Below are 19,570 nucleotides of genomic sequence, written 5' to 3'. Positions count from 1 at the left end.
GTCCTGGGGGGGCTGTACTGATGGGGGTAGTTTGTCCTGGGAGGGACTGTACTGATAAAGGGGGTAGTTTGTCCTGGGGGGGGCTGTACTGATGGAGGGGGTGGTTTGTCCTGGGGGGGTTGTACTGATGGAGGGGGTAGTTTGTCCTGGGGGGGGCTGTACTGATGGAGGGGGTAGTTTGTCCTGGGGGGGTTGTACTGATGGAGGGGGTGGTTTGCCCTGGGGGTTGTACTGATGGAGGGGGTGGTTTGTCCTGGGGGGGGGTTGTACTGATGGAGGGGGTAATTTGTCCTGGGGGGGCTGTACTGATGGAGGGGGTGGTTTGTCCTGGGGGGGTTGTACTGATGGAGGGAGTAATTTGTCCTGGGGGGGGGTTGTACTGATGGAGCGGGTAATTTGTCCTGGGGGGGTTGTACTGATGGAGGGGGTAGTTTGCCCTGGGGGGGCTGTACTGATGGAGGGGGTGGTTTGCCCTGGGGGGGCTGTACTGATGGAGGGGGTGGTTTGCCCTGGGGGGGCTGTACTGATGGAGGGGGTGGTTTGCCTTGGGGAGGCTGTACTGATGGAGGGGGTGGTTTGCCCTGGGGGGCTGTACTGATGGAGGAGGTGGTTTGCCCTGGGGGGGCTGTACTGATGGAGGAGGTGGTTTGCCCTGGGGGGGCTGTACTGATGGAGGGGGTGGTTTGCCCTGGGGAGGCTGTACTGATGGAGGGGGTGGTTTGTCCTGGGGGAGGGGGTGTACTGATAGAGGGGGTAGTTTTTCCTGGGGGGGGGTCTGTACTGTTGGAGGGGGTGGTTTGTCCTGGGGGGGCTGTACTAATGGATTGGGGTGGTTTGCCCTGGGGGGCTGTACTGATGGAGGGGGTTTATATTTAGTGAGGGGTCTATACTGAGGGAGGGGGGTCTGTACTAAGTGTGGGGGGGGGGTCTCTACTGAGGGTGGACTATACTTGGAAGGGGAAATGTACTGAAGGAGGGGGGTCTGTATTGAGGGGTGACTATAGTTGGAGGGGGTGACACTATGTTTTACCGCACCGGGTGACACCAACCCTAGTGACGCCACTGGGGTGTTAGCCTGCTGTGCTGTTGTTACAAAATATGAAGAAAACCCATGCCTAATGTGCTTCATTTCTGTTCCACAGGTTATATTAGACCAATTCAACCCAAGCTTAAAGAACTTTGTGACGATGGGCAAACATTATGAAAAAGCACTTTCAGGTAATTTGGTTCTGTAGTAATTTAATGACATGTTTATATTTTTGTGCTACTATTGCACATTGATTTTCAGTTGTGATCATTGACAGCATTGTACTGTACCTGCTGTTATTTATTTTCCACAATATTTCAGTGTTAGTGTTCAATTAGAGATACAAGTTTTGTGTATTGTAGTGTGTCTATTGTAGAACTTTATTTTTCAGGGATAAAAAAATAGGGGTTGATTTACTAAAGGCAAACAGACTGTACACTTTGCAGCTCCTCCAGAGCTATGTAAATGAGGTAAAAATTCACTTTGCTAAGAAAACCCAATCACGTGCAAGGAAAATGCATTTTTGGTTGAACATGATTGGATGATGGTAGTCAGCAAATCTTCTGCCCATATACTAAGCTCTGCAGCAACTAAACTTGCAGAGAGCACTTTGCAAAGTGCACAGTCTATGTGCCTTTAGTAAATCAACCCCATAATGTCTTTTTGGACAGTATAAAATGGTGCATATTCATATTTTATTAAATATCCAGCCAGCAGGGTAAGCTGTATAAAACTTTTTTTGTACTTGTTTATCTGTCTATTTTTATCTGCTCTGTTGAAAGGAAACATGTTTTACAGAGTTCAATGGCTCAGGGTGAGATTTAATTTATGTATGGCATAATAAATGTGACATGCATTACTAGCTAGCATCCCAGCCCCATCAGAGATACTGGGGGGAGATTTACTAAAACTGGAGCACTCAGAATCTGGTGCAGCTGTGCATGGTAACCAATCAGCTTCTAACCTCAGCTTGTTCAATTAAGCTTTGACAATAAAACCTGGAAGCTAATTGGTTTCTATGCAGAGCTGCACCAGATTTTGTACTCTCCAGTTTTAGTAAGGCCCCTTTCACACATGCTGTCCAATCAGGTCCGCCTGTCTGTTTTTCAGGTGGACCTGATCGGAAGCTCCATTCACCTCTATGGAGCGACAGATGTCAGCTGTGACATGTCCGCTGACATCCACCGCTTTCCAATCTGATCCGGTCCGCCAAATCCAGATGGATGGAAACCCTATTTTCTGTTGATCAGATGAAATCGGATGAAAACGGACAGGCAGATCCGTAGTGTGTCACTCTCCACTGGAACACACAGTGCACATCACTGATGATTTATCACACTAGTATAAATGGTGCGATCTGCATTGTTTTATTGTCAAACTGCTGATAGTTTATGGCAGGGGTGTCCAAACTTTTTTCAAAGAGGGCCAGATTTGATGAAGTAAACATGCTTGAGGGACGACCATTTTGCCTGACATTTTTTGAACCATTAAAATTTGGTCTAAGTGTGTTCGTTCGAGCACTATATACTTCCCAACAAGAATTCTCTTGCCTTTGTGGCTGTGTGTGGTGAAGAGATGAGCTCCGGCGTGTTATTTGGATGTATATATATCTTTTGTGTCCCCAACGAATCCCCGAGCGTCATTTAAGACTAAGGATGAACTCGGGCGTGTTCTTTGGATATACCGTATTTATCGGTGTATAACAAGCACAAGCGTATAACACACACCTTCACTTTAAGAGGGAAGTTTACATTTTAAATGAAGAACTGTGAAGCAAAATAAGAGTCAGTGCCCATCTGCAGCCTCACCATTGACATGACTGCAGCCTTACCATTGCCATAAATGCAGCCTCTCCAGTGCCATGAATGCAGCCTCACCATTGCTATGAATGCAGCCTTACCATTGCCATGAATGCAGCCTCACCATTGCCATGAATGCAGCCTTACCATTGCCATGAATGCAGCCTCATCATTGCCTTGAATGCAGCCTCACCATTGCCATGAATGCAGCCTTACCATTGCCATAAATGCAGCCTCATCATTGCCATGAATGCAGCCTCATCATTGCCTTGAATGCAGCCTTACTATTTCCGTGGATACAGCCTTACCATTGCCATGAATGCAGCCTTCCTTTTGTCATGAATGCAGCCTTACCATTGCCATGAATGCAGCCTTACTATTGCCGTGAATGCAGCCTTACCATTGCCATGAATTCAGCATCACATGTGCCATGAATGCAGCCTTACCATTGCCATCAGTGCAGCCTGACCGATGCCCATTTACAGCCTCAGAGGGGACAGGGAGGGGGCAGGACGAGCACCAACAGATTACATACAGGTGAATCTCCTGTTTACAAGTCGGCCTCTTTAATACAAAGTCCCACCTCCTATGATAGACAGAACAGTCATCCAATGGCAGCCCGGGAGACGGGACTTCCTATTACAGATGCCGCCGAGTAAACAGGAGATTCTCCTGTATGTAATCTGACGGCGCTCGTCCCGCCCCCTCCCTGTCCCCTCAGAGGCAGTGCCAATAAATACAGTATATATCTTTTGTGGCCCTGGGGGCCACAAAAGATATATATATATCCAAATGACCAGGGGGGCCACATTAAACCGGAATGCAGGCCACAGTTGGCCCACGGGCCGGACTTTGGACATGCCTGGTTTATTGGGTCCAGTGGGTTTATCTATGAGGTTGCCAATATATATGTATGTAGCGCTTACCCCCGAAGGAGCGGCTGATTCATTGTTATATCCGTAATTCACGCTTACCACCTAACCCATCATGTGTACGGGGCATTAGAGTACGAAGGGAAGAGGATGTGGAGAGTGGTAGTGAGGGAAGATCAGCACATGGGTAGTGCTGGTGGGAAAAGAGGGTGGAGAGAAGCAAGGTGAGGAGATGGAAGCAATCGATGAAAAGTGTGGGTTAAGATTGATTCAGATCATTGTGTTTAGAGGCTTCAGGTTAGATGTCTAAGCAGGCCCAGAGACGCATGCTTATTTATAGATATCTGGATTGTTATTGCTACCTGTTAGAAATTAGATGAGCTTATTTGCTCACATATGAGTATACAAGACAAGTGTGGTTGGTTCATGAGTCTACTTGTGTTGGGAAGCAATCAACCACTGCTTTTTTACAACTCCTACTCATAGGTTTTTCTGCCACACTAAGGCTGGCCGTACTCTGTGGGAACTTTGTATTTTGATTGGCTTTTGTAGAAGGAGCCTTCTTTAATTTTTTTTTTTGTCAGAACAACTCATTCATCCAATCAGACGCAGTCACTGATCGGGTATCTTGATAGCTGCCTCCAAGGCTGTTACAATACAAAAACCCAGCAAGAAGATACCTCAATCCATGCAGTTTAGCACGGATGTAGAAATGTAACAGTTATGGCAAGCTTTAGTGCACTTTCCTTAGATATGGCTTCTTGACATTATAATTTATAGCCCTAATTATTGATTTGGTACTTTTGTCTTTCCTCTCCTTGAATGTTTGGAGATTGAGCAAAACTGGCCATTAAAATAGTTTTTTCTTTTTTTTTTCAATCAGCCAATGGGTTGATTGACTGCAGCCTATGATCACCAAACGTTTTCCAGCATGTCACTTCAACAGAAGTCGATCAAATGATTGACTTCTGTTGAGCAGGGATAGCCGTGGTCCATGCTGGGAGAGAGGGAGACACAAGCCTACTAAGTGTAGCAAGGGAGTAACTTTAACAAATATAAAAAATGTTACTGACAGAGTATAAAATCAATCATGTAGCGTTGTAACAATGGGTCCTTGTCGGCATGGATTCCAGTCTACATCTGGATGGAAAGGAAGGGCTTTCAGGGGCGCCGGAGGTTCTTGGTGCTTCCTGGTCCGTGGAAGGCAAACTCAGCGGATGTGATGTCACAACCGGACGTGACGCAAGGACAAAGCTGGCGATGTGTTTGCAGAGCAGGCCATGTTCAGGATTTATATGGGCAAACAGGCAGAGTTGGACCACAAGGCCCAGAGGCGGCCCGAGGATGTTTAAGTACAACAATAATAAGCAATACAAAACAAATACAATATGGGACAGATTATAAGGAGGATAACAAACTTATAAAATCAACCAGGTAGAAATATATCAAATAAAATCATAGTCTGGTGCATGTAAATACCTAATTCAATCTTATGATACACTGATGTGTTAATGAACCTGCATGTGTGGAATTGATGACAGTAATTATTAAATTAATTGATGACAGTAATTATTAAATTAATTGATGGCAGTAATTGATATATTGATAATAGTATATACAGTATATGCATAGGTAGATATGATCCAAGATGAATTGGGCCTTTTTAGAATTGAGTAGGGGATCTCTTCTACGAGGAAATGTGTGACAGGTCGAGTGAATTTACATCCAGGGATGCCCACACTTATGTGGGTGCCCAGGTGTAGCTGGCCAGCATCTCCAGAAGATGTAACCCATCTCTGATGGAAGATTTTGCGTAAGAGGCTGTAAAGATTGGTCTTTATAAAGAGAAAATGGGCTGGTGACGCTGTCCATGGCTGTTAATATGGGCCTACCCAGGGGATTCTGGGAGTTTTTGTGAACTTTAGATAGATGGTAAAAAAAAGGGGTGGAATAAAACTCCCTATTGAAAAAAGCAAATTCTTGTTTATTGATGACTCCTGCCTCATCATGTGCCTTTTTGATGAGGGATTGTGCTTCGGCAGTGAATCTAGGTAATGGGTCATTACGTAGTTTTTGATATGTGTGAGAGTCGGTCAATAGACAATGGGCTTCTGTAAGGTAGTCCATCCTTTCTTGGACCACTATACCACCACTCTTGTTAGCTGCATTCATAATAAGGTGATGGTTATGGAAGAGAACTTGCAATTCAACTGAACTAAGGTTGGAATATTTGTGATGAACTGTCTTAGTCTGATTGCACATATTTAAAATATCAGAGTAAACGATCTGGTAAAATGTTTGTAAATATGGACCTTTAGCATGTACCGGAAGGTAAGACTGACTTGGGCCTGAAGGTTGTATGTTCTACAGTAGGAGAAGTAGATGGGTGCTGCATGAAAAGGGCCAAATCTTCATCCTCGTCCTCCATATACAACTCCTCCAATAATCCCGAACCCACAGGGTCATTGTCCTCTGAAAGCACAGTGTTATAGGAAAAGTAATAGGATCCACTGAGTTGTTGGGGCAGGGAGTGTTTTTGGAAGCTTTTATGCTGTAATACCACTTTAAGGTGAGATTCCGAATAAATCTATTAAGATCTTTGAAAAGTGTAAAGGGGTTGGGTTGTATGGAAGGAGCAAAATTTTAACCCCTGTTCAAAAGGGAGATCTCCAAGATTGGAATTAATCTTGCATTGAATAGGATATAGATTCTTCCTATGAGATTTTCTCTTTTCTCTGTGAGGTTTGGGAGAAAGCATATTCTCAAAAGTGAAATTATAATTCGATTTCTAAAGAGTAGTGGAACCCTGCGTGTGTTGGATGATTTAGACACGGTAGGTGGGGCTGTGTTGGAATGACCAGAAGGCTCAGGTCTGGTACTCCCGGTTGGGACTTGCAATCTGGGCACTAGATGACAAGCCATGAGAGGTATAGGTAATGTGGTATTGTGTGTAGTGCTGGATGGGGGATAGGCCCTATGTGATTTCTTCCCATTGAACACCCTGTTGTAATTGTAACCATCTTGGTCTCTCCAGATTTTACCTAGTTTTGTTTGGGTCAGTTAGTCTTCATTACTTTTGGTTTGTTTTTTAAGGGCTAAAAACCATTGTAAAGGTAAATGAGGTGTAAGTTGAGTTAAGGTCTATAACAGGGATCTCATTTGATGTTCAAAATCATGATACTTCTGCTCTTGCTGTTTTATGATCACTTGCATCCATTTACGGGTGCAAAACTCGGATATTTGGAACCATTCCTTTTCTAAATCTGATGAAAGAAAAGAACATGTTTTTAATATCCTCGACCCCCTGGGGGAAATGGTGTGAGATATGTAATATGACAAAAAGAATTTGTCCCACCATTGGTGGTTGGCTGAAATAATACATTGGTCTATTTTTCTAAACATAATGAAGCATGCTTGATAGGCAGATTTGGGCAGAGAGTAGTCTACCCAAAAATCCCCAGGGGGAAAACAAGTATATAATTCTTCAAGTGTCCCTTATTTGGCAGATTTAATGTCATGTATGAGTTCCATGGTGGAAATGGCTTAAAAAAGGTAATCAGTGCACCAGATTGGGTAAAACATACATACATGTATAGGCATATGCTGAAATGTCAGTGTAAAATAAGTACAGCTATTATAAGCAGCAATATAAATTTTGTTAAGGACAACAGAATTGAGGCCACCTAGTGACCTGAAATGCAGCACAACCTGGCTTCTTTAAAAACAGAACAAATACAAAGATTGGCGCAAATAAAAGGGATGCACTCCTTCTTCAGGTTAGTATGCGCCATGTTGAAAGAGGGCTTATATGGGCAAACAGGCGGCGGCGGACCACAAGGCCCAAAGGCAACCCAAGGATGTTTATTGAATCCATTCCAAACACTTTCCCGGAGGCAGAGCGGTTTAAACGCCTCTGTCAAATGGAAACTTTTTGGATCTATACCCTGGACACTCTAAAACCTGGTGGCCTCAATGAGGAACTGGAGGTCAACACCCTCTTTTAATCTGCCCACGCTGGGCCTTTGTGAATAGGCCCTCTGGTTCAGTTGTTTATTACACCTGCTAATAAAACACTCTGCATATAGGTCTCTTCTTTTCTTCACACTTAGATATCCCACCTATATGATCATATTATAGTTCACATGTATATATCTTTACAAAATACATAAACATGATTTCATATATTTTGAATATATTTTTTTTATTCAGGTAAACATTTCTATTCTGGTAAACATTCCAATTTAGGATCTGTAGCCCGATTTCCAATTCTAAGTGCCATATTTTACATATAATGTGAGTCATATTAGTATAATGATCTTCTGAGACAAACATGTACATACATAGATGTTCCCTTTTTTATATACATATTTTCCATATATTTTATATAATTTTTATAACTTACATATACTGTATATTTTTTTCATATTCATATCTGTATAGTATCTTGAAACGTATCTACTTATGCATATATATGCTATTATCAATTTATCATTTACTGCCATCAATTAATTTATTAATTACTGTCATCAGTTCCACACATGCAGGTTCGTTAACACATCACTGTATCATAAGATCGATTTAGGTATTTACATGCACCGGACTATGATTTTATTTCTAAACGTTTGATCCTATAAGTTTGTTATCCTCCGTTTAATCTGCCCCATATTGTATTTGTTTTGTATTTTGTATTGCTTATTATTGTTTTAATAAACATCCTTGGGCTGCCGCTGGGCCTTGTGGTCCACCGCTGCCTGTTTGCCCATATAAATCCTCTTTCAACATGGAGAATACATGGCCTGAAGAAGGAGCACATGCTCCACAAATGCGTTGCCAGCTATGTCTTTGCATCACGTCCGGTTGTGACATCACGTCTGCTGAGTTTGCATACCACGGACCAGGAAGCACAAAGAGCCTCCAGCGCCCCTGAAAGTTAGGACCCAACCCTTCCTATCCACCCAGGCGTAGACCGGAATACATGCCGACAAGGGCCCGTTGTTACAGCGCTACATGCTTGATTTTATACACCGTTTGTTAGTAACATTCTTTTATCACAGGGAGAGAGGGAGATTACTTCCTTGCTACACTTAGTAGGCTCTTGTGTCTCCCTCTCTCCCTGTGGCTCGGTAAACACTGGTGAGATGCGGGAACCAACGCGATTCTTATGCGGGTTCCCACATCGCATCTGACTCGCAGGCAGTTCACACTACTCTCTGCCAACTGCTGCGGGTGTCAATATAAAGAGACACCTCCAAACACAGTGCGAACTGTGGAATTGGATTGCATGGGTCTGAACACCCATGTGATCCAATTCAAGTGCGGACCAAAAAAAGGGTCCTGTACCATTTTGGTGCGAATGCGATGCAATTTCAGCCATACAAACTGTACAGCTGAATTCTCATTGCACAGACATTGCATGTGATGTGCACAGCAATGCGGTGCGAATCACATCTGTCATCGCATTAGTGTGAACCCAGTGTATCTATACAGTTGCTTCTTGCCAGTAGACCGATCTGCCACGAAAGTGAGTCTCATCATATATGGACTTTCCTAACATGGACTATTTTTGCATATGGACAATTTGCTTATTGTGAACCATAGCCTCCTCCATTTGCACCAATCTTTGTTTGTGTTTACACGGTCCCTGCTGTACAACCCAAATTTCGATCAGTCTATGGCCAGCCTAAAGGCCCGTACACACGATAAGAAAATCGGATGTAAAAATTCGTATGACGAGCTGTCTGACGATTTTCGGATCGTTAGTACGGTGCTTTCTACAGCTGATTTTGCTTTTTCGTCAGACAAAAGCTGGATGTGCAGACTATAAAATTTTTGTCGGATGTGAACACAACGTCCAGTTTTCATTTCATTAGTACGGTTTTCGTACGAAAAAAATTGTAAGAGCAAGACTATGCATGCTCAGAAACAAAACAATACATACCAAACTATTCAACACATTATGTCACTTCTGACGTTGTATTCTGTTGTACGAAAATGTTCATATTGTGAGTAACCTCTTCCCTTTTGACATGAGACTAGCATGCCACAAAAAATGGACGTTCGGTCATCTGAAAATCTAAGCGTGTATACGAGGCTTTAGATTGGGTTCTTCAAAGTGGATGTAACCCTGATTCATGAAATTTGAGCTGGGCACATATATCTGCAGTGTTTTCCTATCTCTCTGTTTTTTTTCAGTTTTTTTTTTTTATTACATTTATTATGTATTTTCAGAGTAACAAAACAGCAAACAAATTAACAATTCAATAGATGGTACGGTTTACAGAGCGGGAGGGGGGGAGGGAGGATAACAAATCATAAGGTGAAAAGGGGGGGAGGATGTGAACCCTGGCCAATATAACTACCAGTGAGCTATCACTTTAATTGGATAGGTAACCTCTGTATGTTACCAGCAATCAAACACAACCGCAGACAAGAGTAACAAGCAGATCTGTAGGAAACGAGGACTGGAAAGATCTAAATGAAGGCCCGCCATTCATATTCTCATAGCTGTACCGACCAGAAGAGTGACCGTAAAGTATAGGGTGAAGGTTATTGGGTGAGACCGTTTAATCCAATGGTGGAACTTGCGAGGGGGATGGTTGGCCACCGGTGTGGCCGTAGAGCAGATTTGAGGGGTATTAAGGCAGCTGGTGATGCTTGATGTTGTGTGTTTGAGGTGTCCTGTCTGCAGGAGAGCGCGCTTTGTCCATAAACTGAGCCCATTTGTGTTGGAATCGAATGGATTTCCGGTGGTTATCAAAGAGCAAGTACATGTTCTCTATCCTAAGGAGGTTAAATAAGTTGGTTTTTAAATCTTTGATGGTAGGGGGGATAGAGGAAGTACACTTTTTGAGGATTGCCCTCCTTGCTGCAATGTAACAAGTAGCAATCCAGGCCTTATTGTATTGCAGGATTCTGGATTTAGACTTTAATGTCATGTACTGTTTGGCGGCATCCAACGAACCAAACAGTAAAAGGAAAATGTTGTTAAGGGGGCTAAGTCCAGTAATTGAAGCCACAAAGAGTTCTAGCCACTTCCAGTAGGATAGAATATGAAGGGAGGAGTCTGTGGAAGAGTGAAGGCTTGGATATACTACATAACGGGCAGTGGAGCAGTCTGGAAGATTTTTTGATGTTAGCTGAGGAATATAAGCCTGATGAAAAATGTTGTATTGTTGCTCATGCCAAAACGTGTTCGTTATAAAAGCACACGTATTTTTATAGCCCGATAGGATGGAGTTGAGGACAACCGGGGATTGTAAATTTTCCAAGCCGAGGAGGTGGAGGAGTGGATAGATGCAGTGGCGTCACTAGGGTTGGTGTCACCCGGTGCGGTAAAACATGGTGTCACCCCCTCCAACTACAGTCAGCCCTCAATACAGACCCCCCTCCTTCAGTACATTTCCCCTTCCAAGTATAGTCCACCCTCAGTAGAGACCCCCCCCACACTTAGTACAGACCCCCCTCCCTCAGTATAGACCCCTCACTAAATATAAACCCCCTCCATCAGTACAGCCCCCCAGGGCAAACCACCCCAATCCATTAGTACAGCCCCCCCAGGACAAACCACCCCCTCCAACAGTACAGACCCCCCCCCAGGAAAAACTACCCCCTCTATCAGTACACCCCCTCCCCCAGGACAAACCACCCGCTCCATCAGTACAGCCTCCCCAGGGCAAACCACCCCCTCCATCAGTACAGCCCCCCAGGGCAAACCACCTCCTCCATCAGTACAGCCCCCCCAGGGCAAACCACCCCCTCCATCAGTACAGCCTCCCCAGGGTAAACCATCCCCTCCATCAGTACAGTCCCCCCAGGGCAAACCACCCCCTCCATCAGTACAAACCCCCCAGGGCAAACTACCCCCTCCATCAGTACAACCCCCCCCCAGGACAAATTACCCGCTCCATCAGTACATCCCCCCCAGGACAAATTACCCCCTCCATCAGTACAACCCCCCCAGGACAAACCACCCCCTCCATCAGTACAGCCCCCCCAGGACAAATTACCCCCTCCATCAGTACAAACCCCCCCAGGACAAACCACACCCTCCATCAGTACAACCCCAAGGACAAACCACCCCCTCCATCAGTACAACCCCCCCAGCACAAACTACCCCCTCCATCAATACAGCCCCCCCAGGACAAACTACCCCCTCCATCAGTACAACCCCCCCAGGACAAACCACACCCTCCATCACTACAGCCCCCCCCCAGGACAAACTACCCCCTTTATCAGTACAGTCCCTCCCAGGACAAACTACCCCCATCAGTACAGCCCCCCCCCGGACAAACTACCCCCATCAGTACAGCCCCCCAGGACAAACTACCCCCATCAGTACAGCCCCCCCAGGACAAACTACCCCCATCAGTACAGCCCCCCCAGGACAAACTACCCCCTCCATCAGTACAACCCCCCCAGGACAAACCACCCCCTCCATCAGTACAGCCCCCCCAGGACAAACTACCCATTTTATCAGTACAGTCCCTCCCAGGACAAACTACCCCCATCAGTACAGCCCCCCCAGGACAAACTACCCCCATCAGTACAGCCCCCCCAGGACAAACTACCCCCATCAGTACAGCCCCCCCAGGACAAACTATATCAGTAGTACAGCCCCCCCACCTGTCAACACCACAGAGGACATCCCTCCCCCCCCCCCCTCATCGCAAGCCGACACCCCCTTCTCCCCGACCCTTACCGCACTAGCACGGGCAGCTCAGATACATGGAACACCCGGGCGGCAGCTGGAGAGGAAAGGACAGTGTGCAGCCACGCCGCCCGGGTGGAGAATGGATCGTCATGTGACAGGCAGCAGCGCCGTAGTGAGAGAGACAGAGGAGGAGGAGAACACTCACTGCCGCTGCGCTGCTCCTAGTGGTGTCACCCCTGTAGCGGGTGGCACCCAGGTGCGGACCGCACCCCCTGCATCCCACTAGCAACGCCACTGATCATAGATGTCATAAAGAAAGCGGTCAAAGGCTTGTAAAGATCAGAAATTTTTTGAAAGTTTTGTTCCAAAAATGTATTCAGTATCAATGTTTTGAAGCCTAAGTTCCTCTTAGGACACAGGCTGGCCACAAAGCTAGTTGCCTGATGGATGTATAGTGAGTGGTGGGTCAGTATTTTGAACTTGAGCAAGATCTGGGTAGAGGGGAGAGGACTCCCCAATGAAATATCATAAAGTTGTGCAAATCTGTTTAAACCTATGGAAGCTCACATGGCAAACGTGGATATTGCTGTGCCTGTGGGAACGGAGGGTGACTACAAATAGGAAGGTGATTAGATATGTGGGGGGAAATACCCATTTTTTTACTATCTCTCACTAGGCCACCACAGTGTTCTGGATGAGGAGGTTGTATTTCAGATGTGAGGGAATTGCTTTGGTCCCACAGTGCAGCAATGAGGGTAGCCCATAGGGGCTAGTCATTTGCGATTCTAGATCGTGATTTGAGTACCTGGAGGCTTGCATTATCCAATCTAACCCCACTCTCAGAAGACAAGAAAGGTTATAAAGTCTTAAGTTGGGGAGGTTTGCACCCCCTTCATGTTTGTGTAGAAATAATTTCTGTAAAGCTATGCGTGGCCTTTCCACAGGAAGATAGTTAGGGCTTTGTACAATTTTTGGAGGTCTTTGTGTTTCAATAGTAGGGGGGTCATTTGAAGAGGGTAAAGTAGCTTTGGGAAGCTGACCATCTTATAAAAGTGGCATCTGGCAAACGGTGAGAGAGGGAGGCCTGACCAATTTTTTAACTCTGAGATGATTTTATGTATAACAGGGAGAATATTAAGTTAGTAAAGTGAGGAGGGAGAATTCCCTATTTTTATTCCTAAATATGTGATGTGATTTTTCGCTATGGGAAAGATAGACGATGTAGCCCATGGGGGGGCGGGGGGGGGTAGGATTTCACTTTTGGAAAAGTTTATTCTTAATCCCAAGCGTGATCAAAACGTATTAAAGATTTCTTGTTTAAGTGTCATATCCTTGGAGGGATTAGAGGTAAATATGAGAATATCGTCCGCGAAAAGGGCTGTGCGCAGCTCTTGGGAGCCTATTTTAATACTATGGAGATTGGGGTGAGAGAGAAAAAATCTAGAGAGGGGTTAGATTGCCAAGTTAAACAGGAGGGGCAGAGAGGGGGCAGCCTTGTCTGGTGCCCTTGTGGAGACAAATTTTATTAGAGATGTGGCCTGCGGCATTCGCATTAGCCGACGGGGCTGAGTACATTGCCTGAATGAGGTGACTAAAGGGACCCAAAAAGCCATACTTCGACAATACCAGACTCAACCAGTGGAAGCTTACATTGTCGAAAGCTTTTTCTGCATCAAGTGTTACTATGGCCTAGTGCTCTGATTACCTGATTCTAGCCATTTCCAAAACCGTTAGAACTTTCCTAATATTCGATGCGGCGGATCTTCCTTGAGTGAAACCCGCTTCAGAGGGATGTATAAGAGAGGGCATAATGGGAGCGAGTCTGTTTGCTATAATTTTGGAAAGAAGTTTGGAATCTAAGTTTAGCAAAGAGACTGGACTATAGGAGCCTGGATCAGTTGGGTCTTTGCTCTTCTTAGGTATAAGCTTGATGTGGGCTTGGAGGCCTGTAGGAAGGTATTGGTTTCCATCCAATATCTTTTGGTAGACTGATTGAAGAGTGGGGGCTATGATGTCTAAAGATAGTTTGTAGAAGTCAGATGTGTACCCACTGGGACCAGGAGATAGTGATTTGTTACATAGTTACATAGTTAGTCAGGTTGAAAAAAGACACAAGTCCATCCAGTCCAACCATAAAAAAAACAAAACAAAAAAAAAAACGTACAATCCAATATACCCAATACTATACCCACAGTTGATCCAGAGGAAGGCAAAAAACCCCAGCAGAGCATGCTCCAATTTGCTACAGCAGGGGAAAAAATTCCTTCCTGATCCCAGAGAGGCAATCGGATTTTCCCTGGATCAACTTTACTTATAAATGTCAGTACCCAGTTATATTATGTACATTTAGGAAAGTATCCAGGCCTTTCTTAAAGCAATCTACTGAGCTGGCCAGAACCACCTCTGGAGGGAGTCTATTCCACATTTTCACAGCTCTTACTGTGAAGAAACCTTTCCGTATTTGAAGATGAAATCTCTTTTCCTCCAGTCGTAAAGAGTGCCCCCTTGTCCTCTGTGTTGACCGTAAAGTGAATAACTCAACACCAAGTTCACTATATGGACCCCTTATATATTTAAACATGTTGATCATATCCCCCCTTATTCTCCTCTTCTCAAGAGTGAACAAATTCAGTTCCTCTAATCTTTCCTCATAGCTGAGCTCCCCCATGCCTCTTATCAGTTTGGTTGCCCTTCTCTGCACTTTCTCCAGTTCCCCGATATCCTTTTTGAGAACTGGTGTCCAAAACTGAACTGCATATTCCAGATGAGGTCTTACTAATGATTTGAACAGGGGCAAAATGATATCTCTCTCTCTGGAGTCCATACCTCTCTTAATACAAGAAAGAACTTTGCTCGCTTTGGAAACCGCAGCTTGGCATTGCATGCTATTATTGAGCTTATGATCTACCAAAACCCCCAGATCCTTCTCCACTACAGATTCCCCCAGTTGTACTCCCCCTAGCATGTATGATGCATGCATATTCTTAGCCCCCAAGTGCATAACTTTACATTTCTCAACATTAAACCTCATCTGCCACATAGTCGCCCAATTAGACAGTGCATTGAGGTCGGCTTGTAAATTGGAGACATCCTGTAAGGACGTTATTCCACTGCATAGCTTGGTGTCATCTGCAAAGACAGAAATGTTACTTTTGATCCCAGACCAAATATCATTTATAAAGATATTAAAGAGTAAGGGTCCCAGCACTGAACCTTGGGGTACACCACTGATAACCTTAGACCAGTCAGAGTAAGAATCATTAACCACTACTCTCTGAATTCTGTCTTTTAGCCAGTTTTCTATCCATTTACAAACTGATATTTCCAAGCCTGTAGACTTTAACTTACACATGAGCCGTGTGTGCGGAACTGTATCAAATGCTTTTGCAAAATCCAAATAAACCACGTCCACAGCCACCCCTCTGTCCAAGGTTTTACTTACCTCTTCATAAAAAGAAATCAGGTTTGTCTGACAACTTCTGTCTTTCATGAACCCATGCTGTCTGTTGCTTAAAATGTTTTTTTCCAGCAAGAACTCGTCTATGTGGTCTTTTATTAAACGCTCCAGTATCTTCCCGACTATAGAAGTTAAACTAACAGGTCTATAGTTACTTGGTAAAGACTTTGATCCCTTTTTAAATATAGGCACCACGTTCGCCCTGCGCCAATCCAGCGGTACTATTCCCGTCATTAATGAGTCCCTAAAAATTAGATACAATGGCTTTGAAATTACAGAGCTCAATTCTTTTAGGATCCGTGGGTGGATGCCATCAGGTCCAGGTGCTTTATCCACCTTTATTCTGTCTAAATATTTCTGGACCATATCCCTTTTGAGCCATTGTGGATCATTGGGGGCTGTGTCAATACCACCCCCATTATGCACATGAACTTCCCCATGCTCTTTTGTATACACAGAGCTGAAGAAAGTATTTAATAAATTAGCCTTCTCCTTGTCCCCAGTCACCCACTCTAGATTATTTTGTAAAGGGCCTACATGCTCAGACCTGACCTTTTTACTATTAATATATTTGAAGAATTTTTTGGGGTTTGTCCTACTATTTTTTGCGATCTGTCGTTCGTTTTGAATTTTTGCACCCTTGATTTCCTTTTTACATATTCTGTTAAATTCTTTGTAGCATTTAAATGACACTAGTGTTCCTTCATTTTTATATTTTTTAAAAGCTCTTTTCTTATTGTTTATAGCTTTTCTAACTTTGACCGTGAGCCACATAGGTTTTCTTTTTAGCCTTTTAAACTTATTGCCCATGGGAATATACTTTGCAGTGAGGTCCCAAACAGTCTTTTTGAAGAATTCCCATTTCTGTTCTGTGTTTATCGCTGCCAATATTCCCTCCCAGTCTAAGTCCTCGAGAGCAGCCCTCATCCTTGGAAAATTTGCTCTCTTGAAGTTAAGTGTTTTTATCTTTCCCTTATGTATTTCTTGTTTACAGCTAACATCAAATGAAATCATGTTATGGTCACTGCTACCCAGGTGTTCCTTTATCTGCACATTAGTAATAAGCTCTGCATGGTTTGAGATTACCAGGTCCAACAGAGCTTCATTCCTAGTTGGGGCCTCAATAAACTGGACCATAAAATTGTCCTGTACTAGGTTTATAAATTTTTGCCCTTTAACTGTCCCAGCAGTGCCATTACTCCAGTCAATTTCTGGGTAGTTAAAATCTCCCATTATTATCACTGTCCCAGCCCTTGCAGCCCTTTCCATCTGTGCAAGGAGCTGAGTCTCCACCTCCTCGTTAACATTGGGTGGTCTATAACAAACTCCAATGATTAACTTTGAACTACGCCCATCTATATGCAGTTCCACCCATAATGCTTCAGACTCATCACACTCTCCATCAATCAGGTCCTCTTTCACACTTGCTTTGAGATCACTTCTCACATAGAGACAGACCCCGCCACCTTTCCTTTTTACCCTGTCTCTCCGAAAGAGTGCATAGCCAGGAATATTAATAGCCCAGTCATGTGAGGATTGAAGCCAAGTTTCAGCAATACCGATTACATCATAGTTCACTTCATGCACTAGAGCTTCCAACTCACCTATTTTGCTTGGCAGACTTCTGGCATTGGTGAACAAACACTTTAATGCATTATTACATTTTGGTCTGGTGTTTTTCATATATTTTTTAGTAGTACAAATGGCACTACAGTTTCCAATGGCTGTTTGCAACATGGGAAATTTCTTGACACCTGCCATAACCCTCCCCCCATCTGTCCCCATTCCACCCTCCATTAATGTCTGACCCCTAACTGACCTGTCTTTTTGATGTAATTCTAGTTCACCCTCCCCGTGCGTGTTATTTCAGCAAGAGATATTGGGGCGTTTAACTGTGCCAGGAGAGAGTCAATGGTAGGGAGAAGGATCTTTTTTTAAAAAGGATGTGGCTTTATGTTCGTCAATTGGGTCCTGACCATATATCGAGGTTAATCTGTTTTGGGGAGGTGGTAAGGTTACCGGATTTGTCTTTTAAAGCTGCTATATGTGTAGGGACATGGGTGCCTTTACACATACGGGCAAGGAGTTTGCCTGGTTTATTGCCGTATTTGTGAAAACGAAGATCTAGTAATGATTTACAAGTTCTTTCCTGTGCCTCTGCCCACAGATCAAAGCAGTTTTTGGTTTTCCGCCAGGTTTCCCTGTGAATTTGAGTTATTTAGAGCTAGGTTGGCCTGAGCCATGCATAAAGCTTTGCTTGCTTCATACTATTCCTTGTAAATTCTTTTTTCATATCCAGAGGCATAGGAAATAATCCTTCCCCATAAAACCGCTTTTCTGGTTTCCCAAAAAAGGTTGGGGTTGTCAATATGTTCCGAGTTGGTGGATGTAAATGAAGTCCAAGTGTCACTTATGATCTGTTTAAGTGTTTCATCGTGGGCTAGGTAGGCAGGGAATCGCCATATTCTTAAGGGGTTCTGGGATATTAGTCCCGTTAGTTCGACAGAAATTGGCGCGTGGTCAGAAGTGGCAATGTCATGGATGCACGGTTCTGATGCGTGTTCAAGGAGGGGTTTGAGGAAGGTGTAGTCAATTCTTGAGAGTGATTTGTGAGTGGGTGAGAAAAAGGTGTATTCTCTTCCCTCGGGATGTGCCAGTCTTCAAAAATCTGTTAGTTGAAGACCGTCCAAAAATTGCTGCAGGTGTGAGGGGGTATAGGAGGGATTTGTGGTATCACGGCCCGTGTCAGCTAATTTGTCTTCCTGTGTGTCTACAACTGTATTGAAGTCACCCGCTATCAAAAGGGGTAGGTGGATATGTGGTGCTATACTGGAGGTTAGGTTTTGGAAGAATTGTTCTGAAGGGGAATTTGGGGCATAGACATTGGTTAACACCCACTTATGATTATGCGTTCTAAGTGTCGCTGTGAGAAGCCGTCCTTCGCTATCTGAATGAGTCAAGATTATTTTGCAGGGGAGCTTCTTATGTATTAGGAGGAGGTCTCCTGCTCTACCTCTCTGCAGGGGATCCTACTTCCTGGCCCACCCATAGTTTACCCACATGCGCAAAGTCGGAGGTAATGATATAGCTGGAGTACAGCTATATCTGCCTTCAGGCGTTTAAGTGACGGAGAATCGCCATGCGTTTGTTGGGCAAACAAAGCCCTTTAACATTCCATGAGACTACTTTTATAAAATTTCTGTAGTGAGGGGGGTCCTAATGGCATGGTGGGAAGCAACGTAGTGCATATTATGGATACATTTATGTTGGCGGTTAGGGTGTCACAGTGGAACCAGGGAGGGGGTGGAACGAAGTAGAATTTCAGAGAGGGGGGTTGAGAATGGAGAGCAAGATCACAGCATGCTAGGTAAATAGTACAACAAAAACATACCCAGTGGAGCCTGTACTTCTCTTTTTTCCACATGTGAACCTCTGTCTTCGGACAGTGTTACCAGGTGATTCTGCGATTCTCGCCCGCGGAAAGTGAAGCGACACTCCATCCTAGAGAGCCAATGAAGTAGATAAACATTATAGGCACCCCAGCTCAGGCAGAAGTGTTCTCAATATGTGGAGGTCGGACCACTCCACGGTAAGGTTGTGCGTGCCTGGAATAAAACAATACAACAGAAAAACAATGAACAGTAGAAAGGTAAATTTTGCTGGAACTAGGAGCATGCCTATTAGACAAAGGTCTAATTTTAAACACTAATGCATTTAAGAGCGAGGTTGTGGTGGTAAAAAGAAGTAGTGCAGAGTGGATGACCT

General features: G+C 44.3%; 1 protein-coding gene across 1 annotated transcript in view; it reads left to right on the top strand.

Annotated features, from left to right (window-relative positions):
* The window catches only part of LOC141110946 (BAR/IMD domain-containing adapter protein 2-like), a 291,276-nt gene that overhangs the window by 89,931 nt on the left and 181,775 nt on the right, over window positions 1-19,570 (top strand). The window contains exon 3 of the mRNA XM_073602762.1: window positions 1,143-1,218. Within this exon, the coding sequence (XP_073458863.1) occupies window positions 1,143-1,218 (76 nt within the window). The remainder of the gene's footprint in view (window positions 1-1,142; window positions 1,219-19,570) is intronic.

Source organism: Aquarana catesbeiana, linkage group LG10, assembly GCF_042186555.1.
Source record: "Aquarana catesbeiana isolate 2022-GZ linkage group LG10, ASM4218655v1, whole genome shotgun sequence".
In the NCBI taxonomy this organism is placed as follows: domain Eukaryota; kingdom Metazoa; phylum Chordata; class Amphibia; order Anura; family Ranidae; genus Aquarana; species Aquarana catesbeiana.
Note: the sequence above shows the minus strand (reverse complement) of the source record. Positions and strands in the feature narration are given on the sequence as shown.